Genomic DNA, 12,173 nt, shown 5'->3' with positions numbered 1-12,173 from the left:
TTCTTTATTATTATTTATTTAACAACACGTATATACCGCTTCCTGGAAGAAAATACTTCTAAGCGGTTTACAATGAAGAGTAAAAAAAAAGTTGAAAATGCCAATAAAGCAAACATTAAACAAACAAGTTACATAAACAATTACAATATAAACTAAAACTAGCAATTATGAAGCACATATTAAAATCGCAAATCAAGATCACGTGTTAAAGTGAAATGCCTGGGTAGGTTTTCTTGATCAAGCAAGCCTACCCAGTTTTTGTTTTGAAAACTGCGTTCAGTGAGGTCCTATATTTCATTAAGGAGAGAGGATTTCAGAAATGCTTTAATTCTGTGCTTCTAAGACAGGAGAATATGCCACAGATGAAGATGAGGACGACATGGGGCCTGTCCTTCCAGGAGGTGATATGGCCATTGAAGTGTTTGAGCTTCCTGAAAACGATGACATGTTTTCCCCGACAGAAGTGGACACCAGCAAACTGGCTCACAAATTCAAAGAGGTGAGGCGAAGAGCACAGAGCTTGGTTTTCAGACAGTATTGATTCATACAATTGCATTCTTTGTGGATGGGGATTCCTCTCTGTAAATGATTTAATTGATTTCCCACTGACGTTCAAAATCAATATATGTAAATGGCTGGAGCTAGACTGCTCTTGTTAAATGAGACAAATTGTGTCAGTTCTTTTTAACATGTGTTGCTGTGATGGTCTTGGTGTTGTTTTTGTCAGAGGGTCTGTAAACAAGCTGGGACAAATGATCAGAATGAAAGCTACATTCCTAAAAAATTCACTGAATAGGTCATACTGACTCAGGACCAAGTTGCCTGTGGATTGCAGCCAGATAATTAGTTATAAATCTGATGCTCTCACTTTTCACTTAAACAAATCATTACTGGTCATTTGATTATCCTGGTCTAATGTGCCTACCACAATCCACCAGACTTCAATATTGTATTTAAAATACTTGCTTGTGCAATCTCCAGTTTAAAATTCAGTTTATGGCTGCAGACCTATGAACACCTACCTGGCAATAAGTCCAGCTGAATGCAGTAAGATGTTCCCACCTAAAGATGTCTTCCCTGCATGCCCTTGCCTTCTGTTTGCCAGAGCGAAGGTGTCGAAAGCTGTTGGGCTCTAAGTGAGTCCCTTCCTTTTGTCCTGGAAAAACAAAGCAATTTCATTCTGAACTATTTTATCCTAGTGTAACTAGGGTTGGAGTGATAGGAGTGTGACCAGGGTGGAAGGGTGGCTATCCAAAGGACTTTTGTAGCCTTACGTTGTGGTGCTGTGCATGGTGTACTAGGGATGTTTGAGGATTTGGTTTGGCCCACATTTTTAAGTAAACTGATCTGATTCATGCTTTCCTGAACTAATACACGGATTGGAGCACAGTTACCCTTTTGATTTCTGTGCTGCTTTGAATTTTGCAGTGCAGCTCTAAAAACATACAAAAATATGTGTTAAATGTGTATGATGGGGGTAAAATGTGTACTGAGATAATGCAAATGCTTGCGCTGATTTTTTAAAAAGCAATGATTGGAGATTCACATTGAAACAGGGCAGAATGGATTTAGGAATGAGCATACTGCAAAGCTGTCGAGGACCAGAAATAGAACTGATCTGTCCATTCCTAATGTTTACCACCCAGTTTGGTGGGGCTTACCCCAGTAGATGCGTTTGGAATTGTAGCCTGGAGATGGTTTTCTTTATTCTTTGGGTGCTATGTTTTGACTTCAGTTAGAATTACACTCACGTGCTTTATGTTGCACAACTTTCTCTTGCTGAAACATATCCTTCCTAAAAACTGCAGGATGCTCTTTGGTTTGTCATTAAGGTAGGCTTGTTTGCTTCAGCTGCAAGCTCTGTGGGACCTACTGCGCTATGTTCCGACAGTTATCTGACTATGCAGTCAGCGTTCGTTATTTATTTTTTATAAGAGGGAGGTTCTGTTTTAGTAGCACAGGAAAGAGAAAACTGATAAAGCCATCTGCACCTGAGCAGATTGTATTTTACAAAACTGTTTGAGGGTCTGTTTGTTTTGCATTATTTACTGAACAGCCTAAATATAGTTCACTTGCTTGTGTAAGTGTTTTCAAAAAAGCAAGTAAGAGGGGGCTAGAAGCTACGTGATGAACTGTAATTTTCAATTAAGCTGTGAAAGTGCTGGATTCATGCGCTGAACACACGAGCGGATCGCTGGACTGTATAGTCTCAGGATTTGGAGATACAGGTTTTTCTCAGTTTAAAATGATGGATTAAACAGGAAGAGTTGCAGGAGAAATAATTTAAGACTTTTGATTAGCTTTAAGGCTAGGTGTTCTGCGCTTCTCTGTTGCCAAATTTATTTAGGGAATTGCTTTTTGCGTGGAATTTATAAAAAAGAGGGTGTCTTAGCATATTGTAATCAGATTACCGGAAGAACCACATTTTTAAAGATGAATCTGCCTGGGACCTGAGATCTGCAGGAGATGCCCTCTTTTGCTTCCTGCCAATATCAGAGCAAGGGCGAGTGTGGCGGATGCACAAAGCCACCCTTCTGATAGTGGTGTCTCTGCCACCTAATGGAGTAGAGGTTGGGCAATTAGGTGGCAAGAGTGGAACAGTGCAGTCACACTGGCAGAGCCAATCTCGTGTTCCTGCTGGTGCACCCACACAGCCCCAGCCTCACTGCTTCCCTTTCCCACACCGTCTGGTAACAGTAAGCTCCGCATGCCCCACCATGATGGCCACACCTGGGTCAGTGGGAACAAGGCCTTTTTGGTTGCTGCTTCCAGACTCGGAAATCCCCTTCCTTCCCAGGGAAGCCCATCTTGCCACCTCTTTAATGGTATTCTGCCAGCAGACCTTGTTCTAACTGACCTTTGCCTGATTGTGGTTGCCTGGTGCTGAATGCTGTTTTTACTTTAGCTGGCTGTTGCTTTTACTTGTTCCTGTTTTCATTTTGCTCCTTTCTGTATCTCGATAGTCGTTTTCATTGGCTTTTTAAATTGAAATTGTACCTTTTGTTAGCTGCCTTGGACTTGCTGGGATGGAAAGGTGGAGGCATATATTTAGATGATAAATAAATAGCCACAAGTTGTTGCGCTTCACCTGTGACATTTAGAAAAGAGAGTGCAGTTGAGGTCACTTTGATCACGCTGAAAGGCCATAAGTGGGCACAGCTTGTAGCACCTTTCTCCGTGACCCAAAGGGAGCCCAACCGCAATGTCATGTCTGTGCGTAACAGGTGAAATGTAGTGCTTTACATGCCACACACGGTTATTGTGTTCCTTAGCAGAAAAAAAGGAAGAGGATGCATTCTTTTGCATGCATCTCCCCACAGCCCTTTGTAGCAGGGAAAGGAGAAAAACATGAGCTCGAGTAAATGCTGTGGGTAAATGGTGACCAGTTTGTTATGGAGGAAAGGACTGCGCTCTGCATATATATATATAATGCAAGTCTGTGTCTTGTGTGTGTAAAAACAAATGTGGCCATGGGAGAGAATGTATGTGCCTAGTGCAGGATGGGCTGTGACCATTGCAATACAAGGTGTGAGTACATGCACAGTACATCGGTGTGCATGTCTGCATGTGTGTGTAAGCATGTGTGTACATGTTTATGGAAAAGTGGGTCTACTGGAGAAATATGTGCATTCTACTCTGATGAAATCCAGTTTTGTTTTTGCTCTGGCATATTACCACCCCCCCCCCCCAAAATGTCCAAACACCCACCCTAAATAGTACCTTGTCCAAGTCTGGAGATTCTTCTCCTGCTGTTCTTGTGATGGGTGAGGTGGGGGTCACAAGGGTAGACCAGCCATAAATACTTTCAGTGATTCATCCTGCTGAGATTGAGTTCGACACAACGGTAGGTTGAAGGTCACAATACATTCCTTCTTTGGTTGCAGCCTATATGTGTTGTGTCCTCCATAATGCTTGAGCCTTTTAATAGCCTTTTAGCTGCCCACTGTGACATGCTGGCTTAATCCGTGTTAGTGAGGCTTTCTAAGAATATTCATGTGCACATCAAATCTGGGCTGGCTAACAAGCTGAATACAGCAATCAGTATTTTCTTCTCTTTCAAAGCATTTGACTTGTCCTGGCAGATTCGATGTCCTAATCTGATATTCCGAGAGGCTAGCCAGCAACACTTTTTCTTTAATTAACTTGCATAGACTGAGTCATTTTCCAAGCTAGATATTTTAATTTACAGTCTACTGCACTGCAGCAGTCTTGTGGGCCTTCTGCTGTGTGTACTACAGTATTCAGGTGGCAGCACAGAAGTCTTTTTTTAAAAAAATTGGAGCTCTGGCATTTGCAGCTCACTTGTTCGCTTTGTGGTTTTCCATTTTCAGTTGCAAATCAAACATGCAGTTACAGAAGCAGAGATTCAGAAGCTGAAGACAAAGGTAAGAATGATTACTGGCTACTAGAAAGAGCAATGTTCTTATTTTCAGCTGCTGTAAGTTTGTGTCCAAAGGGAAGCAAAGAAAAGTAAGTTCTCATTGAGAAAACGCAGCAAAAAAAAGAGAGAGGTCTGTATGCAGTGGCTCCAGAGAGCTTGTTTTGGTAGAAATAGTTTATTCGAGTCTCAGGAGGATCATGATGACTGTTATTGCAAGGAAAATAGTTGCAATCGCAAATTAAATTTTTACTCCTTTCCCCACATCATTAGAGCACTAACAGGCTTGAAAGGGGAATGGTAAAGAATTTGCTTTTAATATATGTAGCAAAAATTACTTCTGGAAAGGCAAAGTATTTTTTTTCCTTTTCTTATATAGACAAAAGTATGAGGAAGTTAACTCAGATACCACTTCCTTCTTTAATAAAACAGGATTTATGTTATATTAATTAGCCGGCCTTGTTCATAAGCCTGCATGAGACATTCATTTAAATGTTTTATTTCAAAATAAAATCCTTTCAGTTTATGTACCTTGCTGAATTCGGAGGATGCCCCCCCCCCCCGGCTGCTAATTAAGTTAAAGTACAAGTTTCTTTTAAACTCAGAGTGGACACATGAATGTTTATTTTGTCACTGATGTTAGTGAGCCTGTCTGCAAGGAGAAAACATAAAAGGGGAATTCCTACATAATTTTTTATAATCTTCCTATTTTGATTTTCCCCCTCTCTGCTTCATTTGGGGGGGGGGATTAGAAATCTTCTTTCCAGCTTACAGTCTTACTTATCACTAGAAATCCTTGTGAGGCTAATTTGTTGCCTGCTGAAAATCTTACTGCCTTCAGAGGCTGTTGCCCTTGGCTAACATCCATTCATCTGCGATTTGTAAAAACAGAAGTCTTTGCTGTACTTTTTGCATGTTTCATTCTCTACCCCCACAACAAACCCTAAATAAAACAAGTTATTATACATGCTTAAGATCCATTTAAATGGAAGTTAAATCCACAATTACAGGCTTAGGGTGACAGCCCTTTGATTTTAATGAGCCAAAGGTATACCCACTTTTTTCTGGATTTTCCTAGTGATTTCTCAAGGCCAGGAGTTGTGAACATTTAAAGCTAGAATCATATTTGGCATGAATGCATTTAGACTGAGGTGTTTAAATACATAACCTACTATAAAGGGGTGTATGGAATGTTAGGGAAGGGGTGGGGGACACGTTGGGCTCCTTCTTTGTTTGTCCACCTTTGGTCCCCCCCCCCCCCCGCATTCAGCTCTTTCATATGGCTCCTAGAAGCTGACAGCACCCCAGGAACGGCTTCAACTCACCGACTAAACCAGGTGAGGGTAGTCAAGGGGTCTCAAGGGGTCTCGACAGACTCCGGCAGATTGAGTGGATGAGAGCAAGAGTGGGTCCAATGGTCAAGAAGGCAATTTCTGCACCTGCTGTAGAGGGAAGTGAGGGGCAGATGGAGCTCTTCAACTTGGCAACATAGCCGATATAGGAGAAGGAAAACTCTGATCCTAAACCTCCGCTGCTTTGCAGGATATTTTGGGGAGAAAAAAGGGGCTAAGGAGTGAATTCTACACAAATCCGGAGTGGGATCCCTCAGGCGGTTGGATGGCACCTTGTATTCTGCCTTCTGGCAGCCATGCAGGTGCCCAGCATCTTGCTCTGCTTTCCTTTGGGCCGCATCAGCGAGGCCAAGAGGTGGGGTCCTGTCGACTGGGCAGCTCGGGACCTCCATACTCATTGCCCAGGGTTGCATCTCAGGGAAGTCACTTTGGTGCTGCTAATGCAGCAGTTTGGCTTCAGCCCCCCCCCCCCCCAATTGTCTCTCGACACAGACAGATGCCAACAACAACTATAAAAGGCAGATGATTAGTTATTACACCCCACTTTATAGCTATGAAAGCTGTTAATAGAGAAAACAACAACAAATACCCTTCAGGTACTAAGCAAGTGTTCTGCCTTAGGCAATGTTGCACAATAAATTTGTCAAAATATGCTTCATTTTATGTCTGTATGACTAATTTCCAGTATGCCTTGTTTAGACACATGGCAAACTTCTGGGGGAAAAATAATGATACAAGCAGTAGTGTGTTCATTTTAAAACTGCAGAAGCCTAGGTGGATGCAAGGTGGGAAATGATGCATTTGAGATTATTCATTTAGCCTCAACGTGGTCTACAAAGTTCTTTAGTGCTCTGCAATTATTTCTGTTCTGAACATTACGTATTGTATGCAAGGATAGCCAACATGGTGGGCTCCAGATGTTGTTGGATCCCAACTCCCACCAGCCCCGGTTGCCAGTGATAATGGAAGGGAGTTCGGCAACATCTGGAAGGGGCATCTCATTGCTTATACCTGCCATATAACAATAGCACTAGGCTGCTGTTCCTCATGCATGTTACTTTGAACCAACTGTACCTGAATGTAAAAGCATCTGCCTTCCTCTTTCAAAGCTGCAGACAGCTGAGAATGAGAAAGTAAGGTGGGAGCTGGAGAAGAATCAGCTTCAGCAGAACATTGAGGAGAATAAGGACAGGATGATGAAGCTTGAGAGCTACTGGATTGAGGCACAGACCCTATGTCACACCGTCAATGAACATCTGAAGGAAACTCAGAGCCAGTATCAGGCACTGGAGAAGAAATACAATAAAGCCAAGAAACTGATTAAGGACTTTCAGCAAAAGTAAGCATGAACTGAGATGCAGGTTCGGGCAAAATTTCTCAATCTGTGTAGCATAGGCATGCAGAGAGCCAGAGAAATAAACCGCAGTCCCTGACTTACAACATTTGTCTACAGACCATGGTTTGCTTGGGCTGAAACAAGCCACAATCTCCATATGATCTAGGAAGCTGCCTTAGACTGAGTCAGGCCATTGCTGCATTTGCTCAGTGTGGTCTAACCCTGACTTGTACTGGCTGTCCAGTGTTTCAGACAGAAGTCTCACCTAGTCCTGCCTGGAGAAGCCGGAATTCAACCTAAGGCCTTCTAAATGCAAAGCAGATTCTCTGCCACTTAGCTAGAGTCCTTCCCCTGCTGGCCTACAGTCTTTAATTCTGAGCCAGGACTTATTTCTCCATTGTGTTAGCAGGAAGTAGCAAAGAAGGCAAGATCAGCTCTCTTTGGGTGTGCGAACTGCGCCAGAGCTTAAACCTTCTAAACATATATTACCACTCTGGGTTAAATCTGTAAATGTGTAGAAAATGTATACTTCCTAATAGGTTTACTCATAACTTTCCAGATCTTTGTATCTGTACCTTTAAAGAGATAAAACAAGAGTGGTAAAATGAAAGAGGATTTAATGCCAAGGACACACGCACACACCAACCCACCACTATATTATCTGTGCACCTGCATAATAAATTTATAAGCCTAATTTTAATAATTTGTATTTATTTAGTTTTGCCACTTCCACTGTGGTGATTAACAACTTTTCATAAAGCAAACAAGAGATAATTCAGGTTAATCTCCTACAATGTAGCTTCAGCTTATTCATTTTAATATAAAAGTATTCGCGCCACACATCCTCCCGCTTGCTGCTGCATTCTCATTATTATCAGGTCTTATCGAGACAATACATACTGAAGTGTAGCAGTCCATCAATTTTTTTCAATACCTATCGCAACTGACTCTTGTTCTAACCAGCAAATATATTTTTCCCTAAGAGAACTTGAGTTCATCAAGCGACAGGAGGCTGAAAGGAAAAAAATAGAAGATCTGGAGAAAGCCCACTTTGCAGAAGTTCAAGGTTTACAAGCTCGTGTAAGTAATTTTCAGTTTATTTCATGGCTTTATTTTGGAAGCGTTGTTGCCTTTTAGAAGTAGATGTGGCTGTAGGGATGTTCACACACTGCATTCAATGAGTGCACAGTCTGTGTACCCCTGTACACAAATAGTTGACAGCTGTACACTTGTATAGTTATTCACATGTAAGGTTAAAGTAGTGTACAGTCTGCCTGCCCATGTGAACAGTAGTTGAGCTGTTCAGATCAACAAGTGTCCACCAGATCAACAAGCCTGTTACAAATGTTTTAAATAAGCAGACAACAGTACTATACTGCATAGGAATTATCATTGCATTCCAACAGGGTAGCGCAAAGCAACCAATGATATATAGTTTACCAATACATGGTTCAAGTACGGACATAGGCAAACTCGGCCCTCCAGATGTTTTGGGACTACAACTCCCATCATCCCTGACCACTGGTCCTGTTAGCTAGGGATGATGGGAGTTGTAGTCCCAGAACATCTGTAGAGCTGAGTTTGCCTATGCCTGATTTATTAACAGTACTAAATGTCTGTGTGGTACTAAATACATGCATGGTAGTGGTTCTGTTCATCTGATTAATGGAAAAGGTTTATTTTACCATATTTTTCCATGCATAAGACGACCCCTATTGTTTTAAACCCAAAATCAAGTAAATGAAACCCTAAAATAAAAGTGAAAATCTGGGTGATTGGCGGCAGCAAGTTGTTGCTCTTTTCTGGGGCGATCACCCTCAAAGTTTCCAGCATGAGGTACATTCAGTGCCCCGTGGTACAGAAGCAAAGGCAGCAACTGGGGCACCACACGCTCCCTCTCGGTGGCAGCTGCTGCGCGGGGAAGCAGGCTCCCAAGCAAGGTGCCAAGGAAAAGCCAGGGGAAGGCAGCGGCCAAGGGGAAGGCAGCGGCCACTCTGCACCGGATCATGCCGTCGAGCAAACTGAGCTGAGGAAGGTGGTGAGGGGGCTGGGGGCAGGGTGGGAGTTTGAGAGGGGAAGAGGAAAAAAAGGAAAGAAGGCCAAGGAGAGGTAGCGGAGGCAGCTCTCAGTGGTGGTGGCAGCAGCTGCTCTCGATTCAGTGGTCGAGCCAGCGGGGGCTTCAGGAGACGGAGGGGGGGTTGAGAAAGGGGAACGGCAGCAGGAGGGACCGCCTTAGCCCGCCCAAGCCAAAATCCCGGACATATGCTTAAATACTTTTAAAAATTCCCCTGGTTGCTATGTTCCATGTACAAGACAGCCCCCAATTTTCTACTTTTTTTAAAAAAGCAAAAAACCTCAACTTATACACGGTATTTTATTTATTTTGCTAATCGTTAACTTCATTTGTCCTAGATCAGAGAACTGGAAACAGAGGTTTTCAGGTTACTGAAGCAAAATGGGAGCCAAGTTAACAATAACAACAACATTTTTGAAAGGCAAACATCCCTTGCAGAAGTCTCAAGAGGCGATGCCATGGAAAACCTTGATGCAAAGCAAGTGTCTTGCCTGGATGCCTTAAGTCAAGGTTTGTTTGAACCAGATGATAAGCTCGAGGATTGCGTTGTTTCTGTGTGACGTAGTTGTACTGACTTAAATGTTTTCAGAGTGGTTGCATATGCACGACGTCGTAAGCCGTATACCATGCTTTACTGTGTAACCCTTTGCTCCTTCTCAGTTGTACTTGGGAGAAATAGGTCATGATCCCTTACGTAGTGTTAGTTCTGAACCAGGGACCGTGGATTGTTTCACTCAAACCAACTATGGCCGGTAAGCCAAGGACAAACCTTTGCTTATCGTCATCCACTGGAGCCAGCTCCAGGGGGCTGTGTGTTCTTTGGCACCCACAATAAAGTATTTGTGGGGCTGGGCCCCCACAAAGTCAGTGGGCAAAGCTGAAACCCGTCATTGCAGGCACCCACAATCTTTGGCGTGAGATGGCACCTATGTCATCACCATTTGTTTGGAGTGAAACAAAGCACAATCCCTGCTTCAGACATAATGCATTCAGGCATGACACTAAGCCAAGGATTGTGGTTGGTATGACTGGGGCGAAGCGAAGCAGTCACCAGGGACGTGAATATGGTGATGGTTGATGGCTCTCTGTGACATAAAAATGTGGCCAGCGTAATGTACGATGTGGTGACCCATCTGTAATACTATCATACATAATTTCATAATGCCTGTAAAAGCACATGTATTCCGTTCAGTTATATTTTTATCCCCGTTCATTGTTGACATTGCTAATAAAAAGGTTAAGAATATAAATCTATATCTCCTCTTCTATATACCATATCAGGGTTTTTTTATGTTGTGTACTTGAGAACAAAACATCACAATTTTCAAAAGGGGTCTTTTATGTGCAAAAATAAACAAATTGTTTGTGTAAATGTATGAACGTCTCTCTCTCTCTCTCTGTGTTGATAGATAAATATGTACAGTTTCCATGTACAAACGAATGTATTTGGGCCAAAATAGATCAGTGTGCAGTCATCCAAGTGCCAAAAGTACATGAGGACTGCCATTCTCTCCCCTAACATGTCACCACTAGCTTTCCTTTAGTCCTTTTCTCACACTACTTTTCTCTGATCTGTCCTGAATATGGAACATGACCGAGGAAAAAACTCCTGCAGGAAGTAAGTCTCAGTGTGTGATTTTGGCAGATCCACACTTCAACACACATCTGCCATCTTCACATGTGGACACAAATCCCCATATGTGTATGAGAACCTCCATTCATCATAGGAGCAGCGTATCTGCTTGTACGGCCCTTTGCTGGTTATGCATAGGCTTTCGACTGTGGCTGTACCTTAATAGATTCTTTATAATGTTCTTTTAGTGAATGTCCTTGGCATGTAGGTTTTTAAAGAGAGGAAATAAGAACAGAATGTTGTGATGTTGAGGATGTACACAAGTCTCTAGAACTGAGTGCTCTGATGTTCATTGCATATATAAGTCCATCATGACAACTGGAGTAGTAAATCTCGCTGCTCTGCTAACAGAATTGCAAGTGTGTAATGGGACTCTTCATTAAAGGCCCTGGTTTTGAGGCCACTTCATGCATGGCACATAAGCACTTTCTACAAAGGAAACAATGTGAAACCTATATGCAGTGGTAGGCCCATCACATTTCATTGTCCATATACATTCTGGGAAAGCTTAATTTGCTATAGCACGCTATGGCATTTCCTCATGTACATAAGGGTGTAGACATGATCAGCATCTCCATGCTGTTTCCTACCCAAAAAAGTGTTTTCCATGTCAAGAATGCATATTGGGTCAAGTGAAGGTTTTGCCCACAACTCTTAGTTAAAAATCCATCGTATCTGTGTGATTGAACTGTCCTATGGATATCTGTGAGCAAATGCAGTATAGCTAGGGCCAAGCTTTTACTTAAACTTTTGATAGATGAAAAATAGGAATAGGGAGTCAGAGGCCTTCCAAAGGTTGGTGGACTCCAAGTCCTATCAGCCCCAGCCAACGTGGCCAATGGTTAGGTGTGACAGGAATTGTAGTCCAAGAATATCCAGATGGCCACAGGTTCCCCTTCCCTGTATGATGCAAAATGTTCAAAAACATAGCTGTTGGAGACCATCTATCAGGCTGAAATGCTTTTTTTGAGAAATAGTGACATAGAATAAGGGAGTATTTTCTTAGCCTATGGCAACTCTGTAGGGCGTTCTGAGTCATGAGACCATTGTGCAATTCAGGCAAGAAGCAGCTGTTGCAAGAAATCTTAAGCATTTGCCTAGGAGCAGGAAGTATCTCATTCCTCCTCTGCTCCTTAAGAAATATACACTTTATTTAGATGTGTGTTAGAAACTGCTAGTTGGTCTCTCCACTCCTCCCCTTCCAAGGAAATGATAATAGATATCCTCCTCTGATGTTTCAGAGTGTGGTAATGCAAGATGGTGGGAATCCTCATGGACAGTATTATGCTCTAAATGCATGATTTATTCCTATTTCAAAGATGGAATGAATTGCTTGATAGTGAAGTCTTACAGCTTGTGTGTGTGTGTGTGTGTGTGTGTGTGTGTGTGTGTGTGTATAG

At 42.4% G+C, this 12,173-nt stretch overlaps 1 protein-coding gene across 20 annotated transcripts in view; it reads left to right on the top strand.

Moving 5' to 3' along the window:
• Positions 1-12,173, top strand: part of PPP1R9A (protein phosphatase 1 regulatory subunit 9A) — a 135,976-nt gene that overhangs the window by 103,775 nt on the left and 20,028 nt on the right. For all 20 annotated transcript variants that reach the window (XM_083405325.1, XM_083405323.1, XM_083405336.1 and 17 more), the window contains 5 exons: positions 344-499; positions 4,332-4,385; positions 6,840-7,069; positions 8,050-8,146; positions 9,479-9,650. In XM_083405325.1, the coding sequence (XP_083261451.1) occupies positions 344-499; positions 4,332-4,385; positions 6,840-7,069; positions 8,050-8,146; positions 9,479-9,650 (709 nt within the window). The remainder of the gene's footprint in view (positions 1-343; positions 500-4,331; positions 4,386-6,839; positions 7,070-8,049; positions 8,147-9,478; positions 9,651-12,173) is intronic.

Source organism: Podarcis tiliguerta (assembly GCF_965153285.1).
Source record: "Podarcis tiliguerta genome assembly, chromosome: 12".
NCBI classification, from domain to species: Eukaryota; Metazoa; Chordata; class Lepidosauria; order Squamata; family Lacertidae; genus Podarcis; species Podarcis tiliguerta.
Note: the sequence above shows the minus strand (reverse complement) of the source record. Positions and strands in the feature narration are given on the sequence as shown.